At 41.6% G+C, this 26,685-nt stretch overlaps 1 protein-coding gene across 13 annotated transcripts in view; it reads right to left on the bottom strand.

Annotated features, from left to right (window-relative positions):
• Window positions 1-26,685, bottom strand: part of PTK2 (protein tyrosine kinase 2) — a 189,786-nt gene that overhangs the window by 34,957 nt on the left and 128,144 nt on the right. For 6 of the 13 annotated variants that reach the window (XM_081012527.1, XM_081012516.1, XM_081012526.1 and 3 more), the window contains 11 exons: window positions 23,751-23,834; window positions 22,442-22,459; window positions 17,294-17,350; window positions 16,035-16,055; window positions 14,870-14,967; window positions 12,688-12,772; window positions 10,176-10,276; window positions 8,151-8,266; window positions 5,819-5,919; window positions 4,885-4,974; window positions 2,079-2,283 (listed from right to left, as the gene is read on the bottom strand). In XM_081012527.1, coding sequence (XP_080868653.1) covers window positions 2,079-2,283; window positions 4,885-4,974; window positions 5,819-5,919; window positions 8,151-8,266; window positions 10,176-10,276; window positions 12,688-12,772; window positions 14,870-14,967; window positions 16,035-16,055; window positions 17,294-17,350; window positions 22,442-22,459; window positions 23,751-23,834 — 976 coding nt within the window. The remainder of the gene's footprint in view (window positions 1-2,078; window positions 2,284-4,884; window positions 4,975-5,818; window positions 5,920-8,150; window positions 8,267-10,175; window positions 10,277-12,687; window positions 12,773-14,869; window positions 14,968-16,034; window positions 16,056-17,293; window positions 17,351-22,441; window positions 22,460-23,750; window positions 23,835-26,685) is intronic. The other 7 variants (XM_081012518.1, XM_081012525.1, XM_081012519.1 and 4 more) reach the window with 5 other exon arrangements.

Here is a 26,685-nt window from a genome sequence, read left to right as displayed (position 1 = left end):
AAGAAGAGTGTGAAATGGAAATGACTCTGAGAAGCTTTAATCTGCTTGAAGCAAAGGATTAAAAATAACACATAAAACTGCCTTTGTTTGGCCACTGGGAGGGACAGTCCATAGATGGGAACAGCACAACGTCTGGAGATATTTTTGACTGTGCCTTTATACAGCTGTTCTAATGCACTCTTAGCATTTTAAAGCTAGAATTCAGAGGAGGTCAGGAAAGTCAGTTTGAGCCATATTTTTCCCAAACTGAACGTTATTTGTTGCACAGTAAGTAACGGAGCATGTCTTGTCTTGCAGCTTACCCTGCCAGATCTTAAACAGCTTGAAGGCATTCAACTAATTTTCTTAGCAAAGTTGACATTTTATTTGAAATAACCATCAGAATGCATTTTTCAGGAAAATACCATTATCCAACTAGCCACAATAACCCGTGACCCTTGTCCATGCCCTAAAAGGGAATTACATGTTGTTGTATTACTAAACAGAAGGCAATCTTCTCAAAGTTCTTCAGACTAGTGTAGTAGGACAGAGTTGTGTTTCTTAATTTATATTTATTTCCTCACATTAACTCTGGCTTACCATAATGTGTGAATTAGTCAAGAGCAGATGCAAAAAAAAAGAAAACCTTCTAAACAATTTGGTTTCCAAGGGCATGGAAATAAAATATTTGAAATGTGCTCTACGACTGCCCAAGGTTGCATCACCAGCAGAGAATTTTCAACCCTTGCAAGTAAAAGGGCTGACATAGCCTTTATGGAGTGAAAGCAAGGCCAAGGGATCTTTGTCCAAAGAAGGGAGAAAAAAGACTTGTGAAAAATATAAAAGTTCTTCTAAGGAACAGCAATCTTCTACTCCGCCTGTTCAGGTGAAACAGGAAGCAGTGTTTACTTCTTGACACATAGGGAAAACATCAGTGTCCTTTTTGCTAGAATATAGGGAGTTCAGCACCTCTTAACAATTCATCTCATCCTGTACATCTCTAACTGTTCACTCAGTATCTGAAACCCTACACCATGTCTCTACACCAAGCACATGGCAACAATTTCTTTCTGGTTGAGGCACTACAAGGACCGAATTACCTCCTATGGGGCAAAGGGGAAGTTGGCCTGACCCTAACACTTCTCATCCCAAAACAGCTAGTTCAGACAGCCTTTACAAAGACAGTGACTGGTTGTTTTTACTGTGCTCATTTTTTATTTATTTTTAGGAGGGGGCTTCTGCTGGAGGCTTTTTGCTTTTGCTTTTATTATTTTTATAGTGTGCTATATCATTATACTGCTTACTACTATTAGTGGCCACTGGCTTGGAAGCCCCAACAAAAAAGCCAGGTGAACACTATTTTAAGCAACAGAAAAGTGAGAATTTAGGGCAGTATCTACAAAGCAGCTGTAAAAGGGGTTGGAGTGCCTATTGAGCCCTTCAAATACACATGTTCCAAGAGTCAAGCTGCAGGACTGTATGGTCAAATTCACCCTCCACAGCAAAAATAATAAAAAGGAGGGGGGAAATATCAACCACAGATTCTATGAAAAAAAGGTAGATAAGTAAAACCATGGGGGAAAGGAAATAAGATGACTGAAGGTGAATACATTCTGGAAGTAGCACTTGGTAGGTATTCAATGGGACTGACAAACATAATATATACTGATGGGAGGCTATGAAACAGAACAGTCACACCAAATATTTCATTCAAATATTCCAAGATTATTATTTTTTTAAAAAAAATGCTTTTGTTTAAAATAGTTACCGTATTTTTCCATCTATAAGATGCCCCCATGTATAAGATGCCCCCTATTTTTGGGGACTCAGATTTAAGAAAATGGGGGGCGGGAATCTATCCGTGTATAAGACACCCCCAAATTTTGGACATTATTTTTTAGGGGGAAACCTAGTCTAATACATGGAAAAATACGGTATATCCTAAGCACGAACAAGCATATTTTTATTTCAAAATAATGCCTTCGATCCCTCGCTCCATCCTCCTCCCTCACAAACACAATCCCTTTAAAGCCAATATCTTAACATAACAAGATTAGCACATAACATGAGATGCTAGCAGACAAGAAAGCGATTCTTACTTCAGCTGAGCTTTAAGTTCCGTAAATCTCGGCCGCCTGCTGGGGTCATATGCCCAACATTTGGTCATAAGGCTGTACAGAGTGGGAGGGCAGTTCGGAGGCATTGGTAACCGCTCGCCATTCTCAATGCGGCCAATCACATCATTGTTCTTCACTCCTTGAAAGGGCTTTATGCCATGCATTAAAATTTCCCACATACACACACCTGGGAAATTGAAAACAAAAAGTGAGCAGTTAACCTGAAACAAGAGTATTTGGGGGGAAATTATCAGCCAGGTTAAAGACTTAGCTAATAAAGTTTTGAAAGGATTTGTTTTCTAAGTCATACAGATAAAGGGGTGACTGAGTTGTTGAACAATAGCTAGCAATAATGAGTTGGAAATTGTGCAACCTCTCAACAAACACTTGCGTTTTTGTTCAGAAATCTGCCTCAGCAGACTACCTATCTGTTGTTCTGAACCATGAATATTCACCATGGAATTTATGCTCCAACCACATAAAGGAAAGATATACTAGATTAACCGTAAAAAGGGAAATTCTTACTTATGTGTGCACTCCCATTTTTGGAGGAGACAGACACATTTAGGATAAAACCTATTCTCGGAATAGGCAGGGTACAGTCGCTAGGATACCAAGGGGCAAAAGGTATCTACTTTCCCAATCTAAACCCAACAAGCTAAGTTTTTTCAACCATATTGTCTGGGCTTAATCTAGACAAGATGAGGGTACTGTGGAAAAGTACATATAAGATTTGGACAGGTGGACATGGCTTGCAAAAATGGACTGGCAGGTCAAATGGGAACATCTGGTGGGGCAAGTCTAGCCAGAGGTTCCCGCTTTATTAGAAGAAAAGTGGAACTTAAACAATCACTATTATAACAAAGGAAGTAAATTGATTAACATATTTCATTGGCATAAAAAGCTCAAATTAATCTGTATTAACAAAGCCTGAAAATGGATTCCCCCCCCCCAAGTGCTGAAGAAGTGTGAAATGGTGCCTTTCTTTAAAAAACATACTCATTACTACACTAAAAGGCCATGTTTAATACTTCCCTTTCTTATTAACTTATCACAAACCAAAAGCTGCCTTAAAAAAGAAGTGTGCTCTACACTTTCAGCCCCACTTACTCAAATTGGCCTTAACCTCTCATTCAACTAAAATTTTGGTTAATCAATCAGCCTGCTAAACTTCACCATCCTAGTCATAATGATAAAGAATAAGCAATCCTTGTTTTCCACATTTCCCACAGGCTTGTTCTTACTTGTGGACGGTTCTTAACAGTATTTCAGTCTGAGGTTAAGTTTCAACAAAGAAAAAAAGCTGAACCAAGAGACAAAGTAGTTTCAATCGAAACTATGCTTAACATGGGTAATCCAACAAAAATTGCCTTAGGAGCTGTTAATAGCTGGGGCTTTCTACCCACAATGCCTTTCCTGTGACCAATTAAAAAATAAATTACTGAAGAAAGAATGCTCTAACTGCAATATAAAAATAATTATGAACCAGAAAGTACAAAGAAATGAGCTTGTTTTTGTTGCACCATGCTTTTACTAAGCACAGTGAGGCTGATATCAACCACCCCTTTTGGCATATGCTCAGCTTATTACAAGGGATGAAACCTCTCCTGCCTCTTGCCAAGTACAGAAATAAATACAGAAGAATTTAAGAACTTCCAGAGCCTAGCTGTATTCACACCTTTGTTTGTCTATACAGTATAAATGAGTGTTTGTGAATGAATGAATGTTTGTGTATATACGTATGTGCACACATACGCACACACCTACAGCAAGAACCACTGATATTGCATCACAATTTAGCATGGGCAAGATAACCAAGGATCAGGCTTTTGTAGATGAGGGGGTGGGTACTAATACTAATACTAATCAGTATTACCATTTTTATGCTGTTTTGCTACTCATAAAACGTCACAGCAGCTTACAAAGTAAAGTAACAACAACATCAACGAACACCAGCAGAACCACCACAAGAAGCAGAATCAAACACCAAAGGCTGCCTGAAAAACCTGTCTTCACCCATCTCTGTAAAGACAGAAAAGGAAGAATAAATTCCTCTTGGGAGAGAGTTGCAAAATATCAGGAGCTACTCTACTGCAGCTACTTCAAGACAAACAACATATGCAAGGCAGAACACCACATCCGGTACTAGCTAAAGCTTCTGAGTCATTTAACAAAGCAACTTCATCACATAGTGTGCGTTACTAAAGTTTAATATGAAAGCTACCAAAGCATGTCTAACAAGAGCAGGGCTATACCAGCAATCTGGCTTTTCAGCCAAAGCAGGGAAAGGCACTCCAGCCTACAGCTACCAACATGGAATCCAGGAGCAATGGTTGATCCAACAGCACCTCCAGACTACAATTCTGAACCTTTCAGGAGGGAGAGACCTTGTCCAGAGAAAAGGCATGTCCCAAGGCAACCAATTTACTGACTCTCAGTTACTGGGCCACCATGAAGCCCAAACGGCAATGCTATCCCTGCTCCCATATAAGCAAATGCTCATTATTTCTTCCTATGGGAAAAGTAAATCACACACCACAGTAAAAACAAAATTTGCCTTCCACCCTGTCATTAGGTTGCCCAACCTCACTGACATGGACGCAGCAGAATGATGCAATGTATGTAGGTCTGTGTGCAAAATCCAGAGGTACATTGCACCCCATAAATCCTTTAATATCCTTTCACAAGGATGGAGGGAACTTGTCAGTGTGAAATATATGGGAAATGAAAGCCTGTAAGTGGTTCACATAAAAAAACAACCCTATAAATGGAGCTCATCATCACTTACCAAACATCCAGACGTCACTGGCTGAGGTAAAACGTCGGAAGTTGATGGACTCTGGTGCCATCCACTTGATAGGCAATTTTCCTTTGGAAGCTGGAAGGTATAAATCAAGACTACTGAAGACCCGTTAACTGCTAATGCTAAAGTATATTCAGCTGATTATCTTGAATAGTATACACACTGTTCTTTCTCCTGGCCTTTTGTGCCGTGCTTCTCAGAGTGCAGCGTCAATTACAAAGGCGAAGACCAAGGAAGGTGCCTCACAGTTATACTTTCATGAAAGGAGTATAAGTAACAGCAGAGACTGAAAACCTAATATTACGGTCAAGCTGCACTGAGCCACTTGTATTGCTGATTATGATGCCCCTCTGGTTGCCGTTTACTCATCTCCTGCTGCACTCCTCTGCCCTGCCTTGCTAAGCCACTGCCTTGCGGCAGGCTTTTCTGCCATCTGATCTCTTTGGTAATCACATGCACTCTGACTTCTTCCAAGTTTACAGGCCTTGCTTTTCACTAGGCTGGCTCAGAATCTGGATTGTTGTTCCACATACACCACAGAGGGCAAGAGGGCAGAATGCATGCAGCTTGGCTCCCTAGCTCTCCATTAAAATAAATCAGGTGTGCAATTCTAAGGAAAGTGTGATATTTTAAACCGACAGGTGCTGAATGTCATTGGGCAGATAAAATCTGGTTAGTTATTTAAGAAAGCTGCAAAGCAGAATAATTTGCAGAAACAACATTTTCCTGGCTTCTCCCAAATGTATTTATACAACATTGGTTTATTTTTTAAACTGGGCTGGGTTTGTCTTTACTTGCCATTATACTGTGGTTCTGTATTATGTCGCATGTACCATCTTAAAATCAACTGACTTAGTAAATACAATGACGCTGAGTACATTTTGGAAACCATGCCTTGCTGAACATTCCCCTTTCTTACCTTTATAATACGTACTATCTTCCATATACCGGGACAAACCGAAGTCACCTAATTTCACACAGTCCGTGGAGGACACAAGCACATTTCTAGCAGCAATATCCCTGCCAGAGGACACAACAGTTATTTCCTTTCACATCAATTTAAGGCATCAAAAGTTTCGACTATTAGCAGTACTCTGTGCATTTCATCACACTGAAATCTAGCATCATTCTCCCTTACTAACCCGAGTTATCTCCTCCTGGTAGAAATGACAAGTGCAATACCAGTATCGGACAGCATGGACGGCTGCTCCTGCTCACCTGACCTCCAGTCGGTCACACTGCTGCAATTTAAGCAGAAAGGGAGGGGAGGGGAGAGGGCAATGTGGTTCAAACACACTGGTGGAGTCAATCTGGTGCTCTTGCCAGTATGTTTGCACCATGCCAACCCTTCTATCCCCTGGTAAGCAGCAGTGACACAATGGACTGGAGGTCTGGTGAGCAGCACTAGCCAACCACTCTGTCCACACTCTGTGCACACAACATAGTATATGAAAGTCTGTTTAGGTTCTACAGTGGTGCCTCGCAAGACGAAATTAATCCGTTCTGCGAGTCTCTTTGTCTTGCGGTTTTTTCGTCTTGCGAAGCACGGCTATTAGCGGCTTAGCGGCTATTAGCGGCTTTAAGAAAAAGGAAACAAACTCGCAAGAACTCGCAAGATGTTTCGTCTTGCGAAGCAAGCCCATAGGGAAATTCGTCTTGCAGAACGACTCAAAAAACGCAAAACCCTTTCGTCTGGCAAGTTTTTCGTCTTGCGAGGCATTCGTCTTGCGGGGCACCACTGTACAGAGAAAACAATGTGAGTATGCAAGAAGCTACCTTATGCCCAGCCAAATCGATGTTCCTCTAGGATAACCATCTGCAGAAGTCAGACTTTGCCCTGTTACCAAAAATTCAGTGTAAATCACTGAATTGAGACCTTCTTTATGTTAAGTGTGTGCAGCACCTTCAAATCTAGGGCACCTCTCTGCTGATCTTGCCCTATCCATGTGAAGTTGAATTACAAAATCTTCATTAGTTTCAGACTCTTGCCTCTACCGTACACACAATTTCTTCAACATGAAGAGCAATTATAGCCCATTCTCTAAGCTAGTAAAGTACCAATCCACTCATGTGCCTCTGAGTGATAGCAGGTGCTTGGAGAATCAGAACAACTGGGAAGTACAAGAGTTTCCAAATTTCTGTTGCTCATACCTCTTTCAGCGTATAAATCAGAACTCTCCCATTTCTCCTCATGGTGAAAAAAGCTTGCATTTCACACCAAAGAGGAAGTGCAAAATGCTTTTTAACACTACAGGGGGGAGCTTACGCTTCCTGTTTCCCAAATTATTTTTCATGAAACCCCCACTTTCAATCTCAACTCCAGCATAAACTCAGAAGGTGGCTTTAATCCCAGGTCTAACTGGGATTTTGTGAGGATTACAAGATGGAGTGCATGGAGTACTTTGAACAAACTAAAGTAGCCTTTGCTTTGCCAACCAAGTGCCACCCAGATGTTTCTGTCATCCATATTTAACGCAACATTTTATTCACTCTTATTACTTAGAAATCTGAGGGGTTGTTTCTACTGGTTTTCAGTTTAATTGCAGCAGAAAACAGCATGAGTATAGTTCTTCCTGCTCTTAAGAACACTGCCGATGAGCTCTCACGTTTTGAAAGGGTTTCAAAATTGCATTTGCAAATCACCAGAAGATGTCTTGGCAGACTCACTTGCTGCAAATATTTTTTAAAAATACTAAAAAGCGGCAGTCCAGCAGGTGTCACTCTTCACTAAGTCTCTTGAGTGCAGCTGCATCCCCAACAGGGGAACAGAGGGAACAAACAAATGGTTTTTGGAACTTCAAAGTTTTATCTAAACTTGAGAGTATTTTTATTCATGCAGTAAATTAAGTTCTAATAAATTATCGTATTTTTCGCTCTATAAGACACACTTTTTCCCTCCTAAAAGGTAAGGGGAAATGTGTGTGCGTCTTATGGAGCGAATGCAGGCTGCGCGGCTATCCCAGAAGCCAGAACAGCGAGAGGGATCGCTGCGCAGCGCTTCCTCTTGTTGTTCTAGCTTCTGGCTTAGCCGCACAAAGCCTCTCCAAGGCACGGGGAGCCTTCATCCAGCTGCCCTGAGGAGGCTTCGCGGGGCTATCCTAGAACCCAATGTGAAGATGCAGTTCTAGATAACAAAACATTTCTGCTATCTTTAAGCAGTATAGCCAAACAGCCTGGCTGCTAAAGAAGACAAACATACGTATGCATTTGGGGGTCTAAAACTAAAATTTTGCAGGTTGAAGATGTCTTACCTATGTACAAATCGTTTGCTCTCTAAGTAGGCAAGTGCTGTGCTAAGCTGATAAGCATACAGTATCAAAGATGCCAGATCCAAGTTGTATTTTCTTACTTGCAAGAACGACCGCAGCTTTATGGATGAAAGAGAGAGAGAAAGTTTGGGCAAAATAAAAACACAGCTGAATGAACAAGTGGGGTCTGTGACAAAATGTTGCTGTCTGGGGTGCTTTTATTTATTGTTCCAAAATATTAAACACAACCCCATTTTCTGTCTCCCAAGCTCCAGAACAGAAACCAGCAGTTGAGTGACTACTAAGTATAAAGGTAAAGGGACCCCTGACCATTAGGTCCAGTCGTGACCAAATCTGGGGTTGCGGCGCTCAGCTTCCAGGTCATGTGGCCAGCATGACTAAGCCGCTTCTGGTGAACCAGAGCAGCGCACGGAAATGCCGTTTACCTTCCCGCCAGAACGGTACCTATTTATCTACTTGCACTTTGACGTGCTTTCGAACTGCTAGGTTGGCAGGAGCAGGGACCGAGCAACAGGAGCTCACCCCATCGCGGGGATTCGAACCGCCGACCTTCTGATCGGCAAGTCCTAGGCTCTGTGGTTTAACCCACAGCGCCACCTGCGTCCCTTACTACTAAGTATACCCAGCCTTCATTTTTCTTTTTGGGGGGGTGGGCCTTAGTCTCTCCCCCCCTCCCAGTTCTTTTACCTCTGCAAAACTTGGGAGCCTCCCCATTCATGCTGGTATTTCCCCCTCATTGGCCACATTTGGGCTACAATACTGTTGGGCATTTATCCTGCCAAAGGCATTTGGATACCCTTGAAAAAAAGTCATATAACAGGCCTTGCTCCCTTTTCCCACAATTCCCACCAGAATGCTCCCACAGGCATCTCCCTACTTGTTCTTGTGGATTTGTTGAGCTCTGCCTGAGCCCCATTCCCATAGATACACAGCAACCAGCAGCCCTCTGCTGTGATCCCTACCTCACCTTAAGACTCCCTGGGTCTTAAGAATGCTGCTTTGCTACTTCCTTCATGCCTCACCCTGGGATGATGGGGCCTGATGATCACTTTCACCCTCTTATTTCTTGTTTACTGCCTGGTCTTTGCTTGACTCTTTAGAGTGGGGTGGGAGCCTGTGGCTCTCTAGATGTCGCTGGACTACAACTCCCATCGTTCCTGAACATGCCCATGCCCAAACACCACTTAGCAGAAGATGTGAAAAGAGACCAAGAGGTCATAAGGCAGATATGAGCCCTGTCCACCCAATTCTGCAGCAAAAGCACTGGACCGGGCTACAGCCCACAATATAGCCAAACTGGTGGCATTCGGCTGACAGTGCTGAACTGAAACCCCCGCTCCTCCACTTTACTATATTAATTTGTCAGGTGGAAGGAAGTGGCAAATACAGTAATCACTTCAGTATTTTTTTAACAAGTAATATGAATCAAAGCATTTCTGGGGGAAAGAAGGAAGATGAAAACAGGTTGCCGGCAGCTGTTGGGAACAGCATTAAGGGGATAATAATAGAATTTCAAACAATAATGCTAAAGCATTAGAAGGGAACTGAGCTGTGTAATCTGTTACACATAACAGTTACCCTAGTTCAATTCTCAATTCCACTGCATAACCTGGTTCAAGCAAATCTATTAGGAATAGCTCTCTCTCAAGGGTAATATGGTTTTACTTGTTACCCATTAATACACATCTTGTGCACAGCATGCATGAAAGTTTTAATTTATTATCAGTTCCACTCTCTGCTTAACTACAAAGAACCCCTTTGAGGACTATGAGTCAAACAGCACCGGGGTAAACAGGTGCAAATCTCCCATCACCAGCACAGCTAGGCCTGATTACTCCAGGGTTGAATTTGAACCCCAAACTGTGCAGCTGCAGAGTTTTGATGAGTGTCTTGGAGTGCAATATTCAAGCAGCAAATATATGGCTGGCAAAACAAGCAGTCCTCCCAAATCTCTTTATAAAACATCTGCAAGACTTAGGCATACACAAGCTTCCAAACTTTTCCTACCTCTCCTAACGTACAGAGCTCCATAATGATCCAGACGGGGTTTTCTGTGATAACGCCGATCAACTTGACGATGTGAGGATGATCAAACTGACGCATTGTTACTAGAATGGAGAAAAGTAAGCTTTGTTGTTAAGAATCACACTGTGATCTCAAAGAGGATAGGGTGGTGGGCCAATGACACTTCTGGGAACAAGAACTCAAGTTACAAACTCTGGACTAAGAAATCAGAAGCACTTCATGTAATACAGATTCAACATGAATGCACATCACAGGTGGCAATTTAGCACCACTGATATTTCCACTGTAAGTCAGCAGTGTCTTTCAATAGGACTAAACAAGGTACTCCAACTCAACAAAATCTGTTTGGGTTGAAACCCTCTAGAAAATTAGTACCAGGCATTGTGGTAAAAGAAGTAGAGTAATACTGAAGCCCAGATTCTTCTTCTTCTTTGTAAGACACCTTAGCATCTCTTATCTAGTCACAATGTTTATGAATAATTCAGCTATTTATCCTTCATAAGGGGAGGAGGAAGAATAGTTAACTAGTTAGAATTGATTCATAATGTTGTTACCGTGGTGATAGAATTTAGCACTGCCATGTGTATGGAGTCCACAAGAAAATCTCATTTAGTGCTTTGGTGTTTATCAGATCTTATTTATTATGAGCATAATTGCTCTATTATCAGTCTCATCAGAAAAACAGCAACACCTCACACTTGATAAAATGTGCATCTATTTATTCATGCTGTGGAAGAGACAGTATTCTATAGCTGAACCTGGAACACCAGCCTTTTATCTCAGAACAGGCAGAGAAACATTCCTAAAACATTTAATAAACATAGCAGTTTTATATTGGTTGCTCATACTTTTCCCGCAGTTACAAATTATATGTGTTATTCCTCTGTTTAAACTATTTATTGAAATCCTAGATTTATGAATCAAATCCACACCTTCTATATGTCTAGGTTTTGAAGAGTTGCTAGATTATGTGGGGGTGAGGAGAACAGTGTTATTCCTGACAAGGACCATTGGCGTCAAACACTGCAATTTCTTTACAACTAGATTGCTGGTTGTGGTTCCTTCCAGATCTCACATAACCCCTGTTTTAAAACAGCTGTACTGGCTGCCAGTTCATTTCTGGGCCCAATCCAAGGTGCCTCCAGTTTCATTTTAAGCAACGCTTTCCCCAATTTCAGCATCTAATTCCAAGTTAGTTAGGGGGAGGGAAAGCAGGAGAGAACTGAAAACTCAAGACAGCCAGGTGTGGAACTCCATGGCCTTTCTCAAATGAGCAAACTGAGGTGTGTGCTTTCTACACACAGATGGAAAGTATGAGAAAGTACTTGAGTCATTTCTAATATCAGCAGAATCCTGATTTCTGGTATCAGCAGATTCAGCTAGAAAATAAAAAAAGTAAAACCCGGTTTCTCAAGCTGTGCTAGCCATCCATTTGGCTTGATATGCAATTCAGGGTTTTATGTGTACATTGGTATCAGAGTAATTCAAATATGTGGCCTTAAAAACAATTTGTATATGCACATATCTGCACACAGTAAGTAAAACCCTACTTCAAGTTAATGTAGAGTTGATGGCAACGGAACAGAGTAATCTGTCAAAAGAACGTAAAGCTCAAAATAATGAAAACGCTACGTTTTTTCTAAAAAACAAAACTTATACATCCATGCAACCCCTGAGCATGAGCCAAACTTTGGTTATGCTTAAAGTGTGGAAAAAGTAGCTTTAGGTAATGGAAGCTACTCTGAGGCATATTGGTGTTATTTGCTGCCCTCTCATTATACTACATTATAAACTGTAAAGTAGCCAAGGCCCCCTTCTGGAAAATCTGAATGCATATGGCCACACTGCCTCTTTAGCTGCTCCCACATTTATTTTCAAAATTGAGGCATTGCTTTATTAAAAACACAGACATTGGCTTGGAACCCAGAAAAGGCTGGGGTAACAACTTCAACATGCCGCAAATGGTTCAACTTGTCAGCAGCATGAACCAGAATTGGTCTGCCTCATAATATACAAGCTACATGAAAGTGTGGTGATAAAGTTCACTTTCTAGCTGGCCACAGGTTCTGTTCTCCGTTAATAAAATGTGTGCTGCAATGACCTACCAGAGATGTTGCAAGCACAAAAAACATAAAACATGGCACTTCACAAGTGCTATAAAATTGGTGATATGGTAAAAATATAAAATACTTATTACCTTTTAGTTTCAGGATGGTTTGTGTACTTAATGCTCAGAGTAAGTCAGCTTACAGCTTTCATGATGAATTTGGGCCATTATTTACATACCTCTGACTCTGAAAATTCATCATTTAATGCTGCTATGTTTTCAACATAACGAAGAATGAAGGCTAGAAAACTTGCTCTCAAAAACAGATAACTGAATAAAAGCAGGGATCTCAGAATTATAAGAGCATCTTAAATTTTGTGGCCATATGATACACATTCCCCACCTTGGCTTACTGAAATGTAATGAGGAAGTGATGTTAGAACTTACAGGCTTCTTGTAAGAATTTCTCTCGCACACTGTCTGAGGTGCAGTTTTTACACGTTTTGATTGCAACCGCCATGGCAGGGTTTTCCTGCAAGACAGAAAAACAACAAAATAAAAATAATGGTCACCTCCTGTGAATATTTGTTTCTTTGGAACTATAACCAATAACTATGAGAGAGGGTTTTTGTTTGTTTTTTGCAAGAAATCATGGTAAGTTACAAGTGTATATTTTCATTCAATTAATTCATATACATTGGCAATGTTGTTTCTAACAATGTTGCATAGAACACATCTTAAATGTTTTTAAAAACATATTTGCAACAAATCATTGCTAAGCATTCTCTCACTCTGTAATAGTTTTGAAAAACACAGAGCTTGTGAGTCATTTTGGAGGCAGACTAGCATCCACTGGTACATTTCTGGGTGATTCCTCCACCTTTGTCCAAACTTGAGACAACTTAAGAAAATGAGAAATCAAACTGACACAACTTTTAGTGAGTGATGAAAAACTCCCCCTGCAACGGCATGTTTGTGTCTCCGTGTCTGCACCCAAGCAAGCGTGCAAGCACACACACTTTAAACCCAAATACAGTAGTACCTCGGGTTAAGAACTTAATTCGTCCTGGAGGTCCGTTCTTAAGCTGAAACTGTTCTTAAGCTGAAGTCCCACTTTAGCTAATGGGGCCTCCCCCCGCTGCCGCACGATTTCTGTTCTCATCCTGAAGCAAAGTTCTTAACCCGAGGTACTATCTCTGGGTTAGCGGAGTCTGTAACCAGAAGCGTATGTAACCTGAAGCGTCTGTAACCCGAGGTACCACTGCATCTATTTATATCTGCCACCTTGCAAGGAAATCCTACCCATTCCAGAAGGACTCTCTAGGGTTCTCCCCATTTTATGTGATTTCACATATGGGGGGTGGGGAATGGAACCTGTATACAAATTACCTCAATTTTTGTGTGAAATGTGCAGCAGTAACAGTAGGCTGTGTATGAAATCAAACAAGTTTTTTGATGGACAACGAATTATAAGGGCTGCTTCTAACTTATTTGAAGACACAGGTACAAACGTGTAGGCTTGGACAGATTAACACGAGCAACATTTAGCCACATTATGTAAAGTTCTCTCTCCCTCCCCTCCCCCCGGGTAGATCCCAAAATGTGGTGTTGAAGAACTACTGTCCTGCCCTGTACCCTCTGACTTACAAGGTACCATAGACTTCTAGCTTCTTCAAATACAAGTTCATGAATAGGAATGAAGGCACATGTCATGCACTTCAAGTAATAATGAAGGCTCCACAAATAATCAGAAAGCCCAAACTAAAGAATTCTATCCCTGCCAAGCCATGTGAAGCAGTAAGACAGAATGATATTTCACTTCCCAGGTCAGAGGTTGGCTCCAGACAAAGGTGGTGGATCTCCTTTGTAATTCTTGGTTAGAGCATGGTGCTGATAACACCAAGGTTGACGGTTAAATCCCCATACAGGGGTCATTTCCAACTCTACAGTTCTATGCATAGCTGTCAGCTTACAGATTTGAAAATAAGGGACCAGCAGCCTTGAAAATAAGGAATCAGCAGCCAAAATAAGAGATTTTCCGGACACAGGTATGTTCAACTTCTGAGCCCCTCCGAGCCAAAGGCAGAAAGCCCAGCCAGCAGCCAAGCGAAGCCTCAAGTGGTGGTTCCCACAGCTCAGCAACCCAGCAAAGGGGATGCAGCAAGGAAAACCACCGCCACCTCTCCGCTGGGAAGCGCTGAGCAAAGGTGAGTCCCCAGGCAACGCAGCCGATTTGATCGGCACAAGGTATGCAAGCTCCACCCCCCCCGTCGTTCTTAGACTCCTTATTGGGTGAGCAATACAGCCAAGCAACACAGTTGAAGCCTTCCTCCTCCCTGGCCGGTAGGCAAGGAGGGAGACGAGCTGCTTCCTTTGAAACCCGGGAAATATAAGGGACATCATCAATAAGGGACAGCAGCGGGACACAGCGCTGGGATAAGGGACTTTCCCGCCAAACAAGGGACGGTTGACAGCTATGGTTCTATGATTCTTTCACTACTCTTACTGGATAAAATAATAAATGTTTATCCACCAAATGTATATGAAACACAGTGTTTTCACAGAATGCATAATTACAAGAAAGAGAATACACTTTATGAAAAAGTATGAAAACATTAAGGATACCTACTGGGGTCACGTAAACTCCTTGATGAACGTCTCCAAACTGCCCTTCACCAATGCAGCGTCCCAGTTCAATCCGTTCTCTCTGAATCTCATAATCCCTGGCTATTGAAACAGAATCCATTTAAATGTCAATCTACTGATGAAAAGCTTTCAGCTGAAATAATCCACAAGATGCCAAAAAATTCAAAAGTAAGCCGCACAAATGATTGGCATTTGAAAAACAGATTAGAATTTGCTGCACGCAATCTATAAAAATACGGTCTGCACAGCAGAATCCTCTTAAACAACTGTTCGAATGAAAACCCTGAAAAGAATGCTGTGAAATCCAGACGTACTGAATTAGTTCCAATGTGTTTAGTTATTATTAATGCAATAAATATAATTAAAACATCTTAATTGGATTATGACCTACAAGACCACATGGAAAGAAATGCAAGTAGCCTAGATTATATGGGTTAGCCTCCATAAACAGTATGTTTAAGAGTTCTCTGCTATATTGTCTTTTGGGTGCCTGAGGCTGGAATCCTTTGCACAATTACCTGAGAGTAAGTTCCACTGAACCAAGTGAGACCTACTTCCAAGTAAACATTCACAGGATTGCACTGTTAAACACCAAATCAGCCTGGAGTATTTTTAAAGAGGTGCAAGGAAGGAGATAATAAAAAGAACCAGATATTTACAAAAGCAACACCTAAATTCTGGTGATATTTGATGCAAAATTGACATAATGAGATTGTGCATCATTTATTACTTTTTTCTATAGTTTACTGCATATTCCTAAGAAAACCAGTGGTTTCCTAGAGCATGAAGCAATGTATCTCCAATCAATTCATTTATTTACTTGGAAACATGCTTTATTTCTCATTTCTGCTGCCAGCTACCTCCAAAACAAGTACTTTAGGTCTTATAACACTTCATGTACAGTATTTGTAACAATAAGTGAGGACAGCTCACACGATAAAAATGGGCTTAATATGTCCTACACATTTTTTAATTGACTAATGCATTGTCCTCTTTAAAATCCCAAAGCTATCAAATATATTGGCTAAATTCTCACAATCAAGCTAATTAATATTTTATATTAATAAAGTCAAGTTTTTTTAAAAAAAGACACCATCACATCATTCCAAAGTTGCAAGCACAGAGATTATTAAAGGATCTCCTGTTACCTTCATCTATTCCATAGCTTTCTGCAGTGCAATTAAGAGAAAAATCAAACACTTCCTTAGAAATAGCTTCTTTAAATTCATAAAACATTTGGAAAATACTTCTAATATTTAAAACCCACAGACACAGAGACTTTGTATATTAATTTAGTGTGAGCCCCACAAGTATAAAATCTTAATTTCTTTTTGCCACCATCTTCATGACCCAAGAGAGGCAAAGATGTCATTGGTAATCCCTGTTCCCAGCCTTTATTTGCAAAGTGCAGCATGTTTTAGGATAGGGCTTCAGAACATGCAGTGCTCACTTCTGAGATCTACCCTCTCTCGTTACTATGGCCCAAAACAATAGAAGCATCCAACCAGCCCCACACCCAACCCTGCAAGGGGTTTTTACTTATTACATTCATGTCCACTCTTCTTTCCAGGGTGGCCTACATAGATCCAAGTTCAGCAGTTCACACAGCCATTTTCCCTCCTTTGGGAGGAGGCTGAAAACTTGCACTTGCAAACTGATATTTCCAGGGGCTAGCACACATCTGGTCTCACAAAAGGAAAAAAAGAAAGAGGGAAGAGACAGAAGCACTCATGGACCTGGCTTGTCTAGGCAAGTTCTGAAGTCGACCAGTGCCACAATATCCAAGACTTAATTTAGCACTAAAGCAGCCAAGCCGAAGCCCCATTAATGCAATGCTGTTTGTCACTGGGCTGTATTTCAGACTGCAGGCAGGATTCAAGCTATTGAATGCTCCCCCCAAATACTCCTTCAACATATAAACAGGGTCTGCCAGTGGCATGCTAGCTGCAGACGTCCAATGTGGGGAAATCATTCAACTCTTTTGAGCGCTCCCCTGAAATGGTATAAGCTAACAACAGATATACCCCACCAAGTTTTTCCTCATGCATTTTAAATTTTAATGGTTTACGTGGTGTCTACAGTTCTTCATTTTCTAACCTGATGGGTTCACACCCCACCCCCTTAATTTCTACTAGGGTGTTTAATTGTTAGCTTTGTTTCATGAATCAAGCACAGATAGAAGAAGAAAACAGAATGTAAATCCTATAAGAATATTCTTGCCCACAACATTTCCCTTTTAAAGCCATCCGGTTTTGAAATGTATCGATCTTCTGACCAACAAGTTACCTAAAACCAATTGAACTAACTGAAGCCAATGAATCTCAACTGGCTTAATTGCAAACGGCTTGCGGATTGCTGTTCTGAAGTTTATGAATACAACAAACTCCAGAATGAACATTTTACTTACTTGAGGGCATGGTATAAGTATCTTCTTCATCTATAATCTCTGCATAGTCATCCGTTTCTGAAAGGAAGGAATCAGAGAGTTTGTAGGAGGATTGACATTTTGGGGGGTAGGGATGCTGCTCCCTTTCCCATTTAAAAAGCAAAAACCTGTAGCCTTTTCAATCTTCACACAAATCTGCTTAGGCCACCATGACTAAAGCTTCCCCATGCAACAAGTTATTCATGGAAATGAAGATGATCTCATTGCCTACTACATTACACCACACAGACTTGTTTTTCAGACATTAGAGACAATTTGAATGCATCTTTTATTAAATAGTAGACAGTTCCCCTATTTAGTTCTATTAGTCAAAATATGAATTAAGTCCTGTCTGTATCATCAATTGAAATTTCCAACTACAAGGCCCATTATAATCCAATGGTGTGGGACAGGAATATAAATCAAGACCCTTTCTAAGAGGTGCAAACAAGCAAGAACTTTGTATATCTTATGCATTATTAACAATTTGAGGATGAAGGATCCACTAGCAGCAAGGGTCTGATGTTTAGTTTCAGTCTAGCACACTATGGAGTGATCTGTTCCCTTAAAACAAAAAAACAGAAAGATGGATTGTACATCTACATGAAACCACTGAGGTGGCCAGGTTGCTCACGGGGGCAAGACAGTTTTGAGCATATTACACCAAGCCTGGCCTGGCTGCACTGGCTGGGCCCAATTTTGACCTAAAAAGCCTTAAAAGGCTCAGGACTGCAATACCCCAAGGACTGCCTCTCTCCATATGACCCTACAGACCCTGAAATCATCATCATCATCTTAATGTGCCTCCTTCACGAGCGATCCAGAAGATGGCAACGTAAGAACAGGCCTTTTCTGCAGTAGCTCCCCATTTGTAGAATAGTCTTCTCACGGAGGTTCGGCTGGCACCTTCATTATATACCTTTAGGCACCAGGGGAAAACACTCCTCTTCAAACCAATCTTGCTATTAACATCCTATTACATTTTGAATTGTTTGTGGGACAGGGGATAGAGGTACGGGGAAGGGGGTTGAAGGTTTGTTTTTGTTTTTATTCTGCATTGTGTATCTTGTATTTTTAATCTTGTATTTTGAGAACTGCCCTGAGATCTACAGATGAAGGGCAGCATACAGATTTAATAAATAATAATTGTAAATTCCATCTGCAAATGAATTTGATGGCTCATATTTGTCTAGATTATTCAAAATTTATACAGAAGTAATTCACTGGGAACTAAGTAATGTTAATTATAAGAGTGGCACCAGGCCCGTTGCCAGACCAATTCTGTGCTACCAACCCTGCTGTGTGGGAATCCCTTGCAGATGATCATAGTGCCTGGAGACAGTCAGGACATGCATCCATGGCAGTAACCAGAGGAGAAATGACCGCTGGGAGGAGCGCAGAGAGAAGGAACGCGATGGTACATCTGCAGTAGCACAACCAAACACCTTCATCTGCCCCAGCTGCAACAAAACATGTCTATCAGCCTCTACAGCCACAACAGGTGCTGCAATCTTCCAACAGTCTGCTTCACCCCAATGGTGCATTCCTCCATTGTCTACCAAGAGAGACAGATGCTTACAATACTCAGTAGCAGTTCACTGGGAACTAAGAGTGGCAAGTATGTTTATATAAATCTGCCTTGGGCATGGATAGCTCAGTTGGTTAGAGTGTGGTGCTGATAAAGCCAAGGTTGCAGGGTCAATCCACTAATGGGACAGCTGCATATTCTCTATTGCAGGGGTTAGACTAGATGATCCTCAAGGTCCATTCCAACTCTACAATTCTATGATTCCTATCATGCCAAATCTATTCCACTCCTGACAGTGATCTCTTAGACCTCTAGAAAGGAGTGGGAAGCAGATGAAGACTCACACATTCTTGCCCACTAACTGGGATAAATATCTGAAAGCCTGCACTCTCACCCCAAACCCCCTCTATGAAGACAGTACAGTCATACCTTGGGATAAACACGCTTCAGGTTGAGCGCTTTTGGGTTGCGCTCCGCGGCGACCCGGAAGTAATGGAGTGCGTTACCTCCGGGTTTTGCCGCTCACGTATGCGCAGATGGTCAAAATGACGTCACGCGCATGCGCAACGAAACGCAACACGCGCACTGTCGCATCTTACGATCTGTTCAGGATGCGAACAGGGCTCCGGAACAGATCCCGTTCACATCCCAAGGTACCACTGTATGTTTAGACCACAATTCCCAAAACATTTGCTCATCTGTTCATTATAAACACTGCATCTTTATAAAAAGTTAAAAAACACAATAGGGTACATAAGCTACTGTTCTAAAAACTTGCTGGTGAGAATGTTTTCCCTTGATACTTGTGTGATGAGCAATTCTGGACCACCAAACCCTGTCCCTTCTCAACCTCCAAACTCCGGTGACATATCCTGGCCAAGCCTAAGTGCTCCTCTGAAAACTCTTCAACAATTACGGTACTTTTTGAATGAATATACCGCCCCCACCCCCCAAAAAAGTGGTAATATCAATTGTGATTGGAGCAGATTAATTTAAGTGGTTTGGTATCTCTGCATTAAACATGAAAGTGGGATTTTGTCCCTTTCCCCATTTTTGGTTTTTTTTTGGGGGGGGGGGCACTGATTTAGATGTATTTTTTCCACTTAAAATACATCTGGTATACTCTGTAACAGAGACCAAAATGTAAGACCCTTCAGGTCTTTTCATCTCATTCTATCTTTTGAGTTCAATCTTCTGATTATTCCAACTTTTTAAACTCGCCTTCAATCTTGGACTTCTGTGCATTCACTATTTATTTCGTCTCCTTGATCTACTCATTCTCCCTCTGCCACCTTGGGTGACTTACTCCTTGTCGTTCCACCTCCCTGTAGCAGCCTTTGACCACACCTTTCTTTATGCTCAGTCCTCCCATTTCTTCAAAGCTCCCTCCACTATCAGTTTTCTGATACTCAGAGATACTGAAAAGCATCTCTCCACCAAATCTCACATCTCAGTGGTAAAAACTGCCCCTCCTTCATTTGATCTGTTCCCAAGTTCTACCACTTCCTTCCTTTCACTTTGCTGTATCATCTCCTCCCCGCCCCGCCCCCCAAAAAACCCCAACCCACTCTGGCTCTCAGTAAACAATTCAAATGCTCACGCATATCCAGATTCTCTCAAAAGCATAATTGCTAGAGATTTCCTGTTCTATTTGTCAATTTACTTTCAGTTCTTGCGGTGTAGTGTAGTGACTAAAACCTTATGACTGGATCTGAGAAACTCAGGCTAAAATTGTTTCCAAGCCATGAAGCTCACTGGGCAGCCTACAGCCCAGGCTCTATCTCAGCTTAACCTTCCTTACATTGTTGACGAGAGGATAAACAAATATAACCCCACGTAACCCCTGAGTTCCTTGGGGAATGGCAGCATGCTAACATGATACATAAAATAAAAATCCACCTTTGCTGTTTCCTGCTTTGCACAGCCCAGCACTTAATCATTAGCTGCTGCTGCCTCTAAATTAAAGCACAGATAGAAGCAGCTGCAGCTGCCATGGTGTCTACTCAGTAGTATGCCCTGTTCAATTCAATGGGGCTTACTCCCAGGTAAGTGGGGTTAGGACTGCAGATTTATTCATCAATAAGTAGGTTTAGCATAGTGGCAATAGGATGCTATCCTCAAATAGGATTATGGCTGAACGTTGCACAACCCTGAACATGTAGTATTTCCCTTATAAAAGCATATTTTAAAAGCTATGGGCATACCTTCCCAATAAAGAGAAATAAAGCATGCTTTATATGCTTGGTATTATTTTGCTTTCACTTTATTACTCTTACACAGTCTTAGGGGTGGGCTTTTTCTTCACTCTGTGCAGAAGAAAACAATGCAGAAAGGCACGCGTGGAAAGGATATAGCCAATTCTAGCAGCACATCTCTACAAGCCACCCTGGCAAATGTGGCCACATGCCTGCTTCTGGCTGGCATCATAATCAAAAGGATGTTTCCAAAACCAGACATTGTGATCCCTTCCTTGCATAGGTGCTGTTCTAGTGTGATGGGGAGCAAGGCAGCCCCAACACTGCAGACCCTCTAAAAATAATGATGTGCTCAGCATTTGAAGGATGATTAAGATGGCTATAGTATCTAAAGTAAATGTTAATTTCTGTGTGTGTGTGTGTGTGTGTGTGTGAGAGAGAGAGAGAGAGAGAGAGAGAGAGAGAGAGAGGAGAGAGAGAGAGAGAGAATATAACAGACCATTCAATTTCCCCCTGGTTATTTTACTTTTCTCTTTCACGTACTGGAGAATTCGTATTCACCCCAGGGAGACAAATTACTTGCATTGGAAAGAAAAACGTTTAGCTTTCTCTGATACTGCTATTATGCTATAGCAAATATAAGCAATTCTTCATTTCGGAAGGCCTAGGAATTGCAAAGCCTTAATAGTGGCTCAGGGATGTCAGACAGTGGGGTCCAGCACCAGCAGAGGGGGCCAGTTTTAAAGAAGCCGTTTAATGTAAAGAAATGCAGCTCTTCACTGGCTGCTGTTTGAGATATTCTTAATAACTTGGGTTGGGAATGGAACTTTTGTTTCTGTTTGGTCATTCCAAACAGATTCTCAGCACCACTCCAGAAGCCACACATAGAGTCCAGCCTGCACTTTGCTCTTGCTTCAGTATTTCAAGTTCAGCGCGTATATTTGGGGTGGGGTGGGGGGGAATGGAAATTCTCCTTTTGGAATTAAGCTAGATAAGCAGCTGCACATCTAGTTTCCTGCTTGTCCTCCATAAATTCCAGTGTAATATCCCTCCCCCAGTTCCAGCTTCAGGCTTGACACTGTGGTGTCAAGACGTGAGGTAGGAAACACTAGATGTTTCTGAGAAGGGAAGGGAATGTAGATGCAAAACTATCATTTGGAACAGCAGTCACATTTAATGTAAAGCCAACTTCAGCCCTCATTTGAAGGGTTTAAAGACAAACAAACAACTTATATAGCACTTTGTTCTGTGCAACACTGTGGAGTAGCAAGACATAAAAGCCAGCCTTAGGGCTACTTTGATTATTTTTTTTAATGACATTAGCAGTAGATCAGCGTAAGGGGCTGTAAAACTGCATGTTAGTGACAGACAGACTGAAATAGGTATAGATATATAACCACATATTACCGTCCCCACTAATTTCATCTGTTGATCCGGGTGGCATGCAAAGAGAGAGAGAGAGAGAGAAATGCAGGGAAGGGGAGGGACAAAAGGGGAAAGAAATGGGAAGATATAGTATTAAAATCACAGGAAAGTCAAACAGAATAGCAAAATCATATGCAGTCATCTTACATGCCTAGCTCAAAAGAGATCTGATAAAGGAAGAGGAAATTAAAGGAGCACACTGGAATCCAGTGGTCTAATTCCTCACAGCATAGGACAAAATGCAAGCAAACAACACGGTGGTACAAATTTCAAGTGCATTTTTGGGGTAAGGAAACTTAAGCGGCTGTGCTTCATTACCAGTGGCATCAATCTGCTACGGGACAAGAAAGCAGAATAAAAAGGAATAAGTTGGCCCAAAGGGCAAACCGGCCTGATGCGTATGAAAACTTTCTCCTGTAATTTAGACTATTATGTAATGCTTGTACGAATTTGTTCTTGCAAAATCATGTGATGCCACAATTTGAAACTACTAAATACAATCCACGTTCAGAATTTTAGTACTAACTACAGAAACAGATTTCTAACCAACCAACTCAAAAGATAATGAGCTGCAAACACCTGCTCATTAGAGGCATGGTGAAAGTTTGCCTCTCTTCACCCCTAACTCCCCACCAAAGCCCCATCTGTCAAGGACCAACACCCAGGGCTCGAGCACACTCTACGTCCTCCTGGCCCGGGGCTAAAAGTACTCCTAGATTGGTGCAAGTCTTCCCCTCTCAGCCATGCTTTTGGTTCTCTTCCTTGAGCAAATTTCTTGCATTCGAGGACTGGAGCCTCCCCCTGTCCAGCATGCTAACATGAAGGCAAATACCTGTCCCACGGTAAGAATCCTACAGTAGCAATGTCTGCACATGCCTTTAGACCTATGCAAAGCATTACCACAATCACTTACTAACCTAAGTGACTTCAATACACTTTAATAGCTACTAATTTCTATGACATTAAACTGCATGCTATACCAGGGGTCCAAGAATATACTGGCCCAAGTGGACCACCGAGTAAAAGATTTGCAGAGCTTCTTCACTTGCATTGCCCAATTGTTTTGCTTACATAGTGTACAAAGGCGGCAGCATCTACACTTGTTAAAAATATTTCATGCGAGGTGTGTATGTGTGTGTTGGGAAATGTACTAAAATTTCAGCGGGATTATTCTTGGAACTCTGCTTCACAATTTTACTCCAACCTCAGGTGAACAAAACTGCAACGGAGTTAGTATTGTTCAGCTTTCGGGTTAGTCAGGAAGCCTAAAGGCAGAGCAGTGCAGTAGTACCCTTAGGTGGTGACTCATGGGAACAGAAGACGAAAGGGAGAAAGTGCCTGGCTTTCTTTGCTTTATGTTGACAGTGATTGACTCCTTTACCAAGAAGCGGAAAATAAAAAGAAAGAAAAATTATTTGGACACAACGGAAGATTGACGTATCAGCACATCTGCAAGGAATGAACACCAGAATGCAAAAGTTAAATGTTACATTTTTATCCTTTCAAGGGATAGTCAACTACATGAAATACGTCTTTCCTTCCTTTCAATGGGTATTATTACAGAAATGAATATTTTACTTCTACTTTGCTTTTTGAAAAGGGGTTTATCAAACAGGGGCTGTTAAAAGCTCAACATCTGCAAGCTCTTGTTTACAGCAATGAGCAGAACATGTCGTTTTGGTGTATGAACTGGCATAGATTACAAAATTGACAATTACTAACAAATCTGGATATTCACATGAACATAGACATAGTTCATAGACATAGACATAGTTCATAGTGTGTATGAACATAGACACAATAACAACAAATGCAAATGTTTCACTCATCATTAAGTAAAAGATAAGGAGTGAGAGTATTTTCTTTTGCCCTAAAGAGGCAAAAACTTCTTTCTGTAAGACCTGACTTCAGCTCCTGGGGTCTTTCTTCACCTCCAGCTTCTTATCCCTGGCCTTTATATAATAAAAACCATAAGCTTATGCTGCTGCGTACCACAAGGAGATCTGCCAAATTCTTTTGGATCCACGAAAGTGGAGGATTAGACACTGATAATACAGAAATGGAAGGTGCGTAGGAAACATCTGAAAAAGTAGCAGTCCAGCAGACCAGTCAGACACATGCTTCCATTTCTCCTTCTAAACTCTGACAAATTATGTATGGGAAAGGGTATGAGGAAAGGCTCTAGTGTATTTAAGTGTAAGCCTAATGCAGTAGAACAGGGGCCACCACCCCCAACCCCCAGTTTCCATGATCACCAGTGTGGTGGCCTCCCACTTGGTGGAATGCCTTCCTCTCTGAGATGTCTGGCCTTGCCACTATATATATATTGATGTCAAGACAAGACAGGCATTCTTGCACAAGCCTTTTGAGGTGGAATATAATAATAATAATAATATTAAATTTTATTTATATCCCGCCCTCCCCAGCCGAAGCCGGGCTCAGGGCGGCTAACAGCAATCAAATAATCAAACAATCAAATAATCCAACATTCTAAAAACATTTCATTATAAAAATTAATTAAAATCAAATTAATGGCAACCATTAAGCAAAATTCTGTGCAGGTTGCCAGAGGAGGGAGTCAGGCTGTGCCCTGACCAAAGGCCTGGTGGAACAACTCTGTCTTGCAGGCCCTGCGGAAAGATGTCAGGTCCCGCAGGGCCCTAGTCTCTTGTGACAGAGCGTTCCACCAGATTGGAGCCGCTGCCGAGAAAGCCCTGGCTCTAGTTGAGGCCAGCCTAACCTCTCTGTGGCCTGGGACCTTCAGGATGTTTTTATTTGCAGACCATAGGTTCCTCTGTGGGGCATACCAGGAGAAGCGGTCCCGTAGGTACGAGGGTCCTAGGCCATATAGGGCTTTAAAGGTTAAAACCAGCACCTTAAACCTGATCCTGTACTCCACCGGGAGCCAGTGCAGCTGGTATAGTACCGGATGAATGTGATCTTGCAGCGAAGACCCCATAAGGAGTCTCGCCACGGCATTCTGCACCCGCTGGAGTTTCTGGGTCAGTCTCAAGGGCAGCCCCACGTAGAGTGTATATCTTATATGGTTTAACTGTATTGATCTCCATGCAACCCACCTTGGAACCTGTTCTTTGTACTTTGCTCTGCTTCCTGAACTCTGTTTAGCAGCATCACTCTTTCTGATTGAGACAACCAAGAATCACAGGGACCTCGCCAGCTCACAGTACAAAAATTGCAGTGGGCTATCAAAAAATCATGTGGGTGCTTTGCTCTCTTAGCTATCACAAGTAGACAGACCGAGCATGTTTCAAGCAGGGTCAGCAGGAAAAAAAATCGTAAATCTCCAGAAACAGATGGCAGCTCAACGTTTGCTTATCCTTCTTAAATCACTTCTAAGGACTGTGTGGTACTGAAGATGCAAAACATTTTTCCCTATTCAGGGATACTAATATTCCCAACAGCAACGTGCATTTTTCTTTCGGTTCATTCAACGCCACACAGGACCTGATTACCAAACTATGTTCTTTAAAACCGGGTAGCTGACCATGCATTCCTTGGGCTTTCCTCTTGTTGCAAAAGGATAGTCGTGGGACTGTATAACATATATGGTTTGCACAAAGTGTCTTAAAACAAAGGCATCTGAGCAACTTGAATACACTAAAGGAGTAAGGCAATGGTTTATTTACTGAAAGATTTATAAACTGCCATTCAGGACAATTGCTCTCATATGTAATTTCACAATAAATATAATGTTAAGTTAAAATAGAAGATGCTAAGCCAAATAATGGTTCTGCTCTATCCAAAGCAGCTCAACACACTTTACTCATCGCTAAGGAGATGGGGGAATAGCAGGGAGCAACTTGATTAACATGTGCCACTGTCTCCCTGTATGAGTGAATTTGGAGCATAGTGCTGCTTCTGAATAAATGGCAGAAACAGAATTCCAGTATTTGATTATTATTTTTTCATCTAGATGCTTGGCATGTAGACCCGCACTGCTTCAGTGACATATTTAGGCATTCTACTCAACTCCACTGTAGAAGTACTCTAAAAAGGGGGTGGAAGGGGCAGGAACATTTTGCTCTGTGATGTGATTAATTTATTTACGTCTTCATGTGTTGAATACCACACGCTATAAGGCTGTGACTTACAGATAACACTGAGTGAACGCACATAGCATTTCAAGGCCAAACGGTAAACACCATGTGGAAACCAGGGCAATTCTGTGCATGCACTTCCCCGTGAACTGCCCATTATTCAGTGAT

This window comes from Podarcis pityusensis (genome assembly GCF_964106645.2).
Source record: "Podarcis pityusensis genome assembly, chromosome: 7".
Taxonomy (NCBI): domain Eukaryota; kingdom Metazoa; phylum Chordata; class Lepidosauria; order Squamata; family Lacertidae; genus Podarcis; species Podarcis pityusensis.
This window is presented reverse-complemented; position numbering and strand designations above follow the sequence as displayed.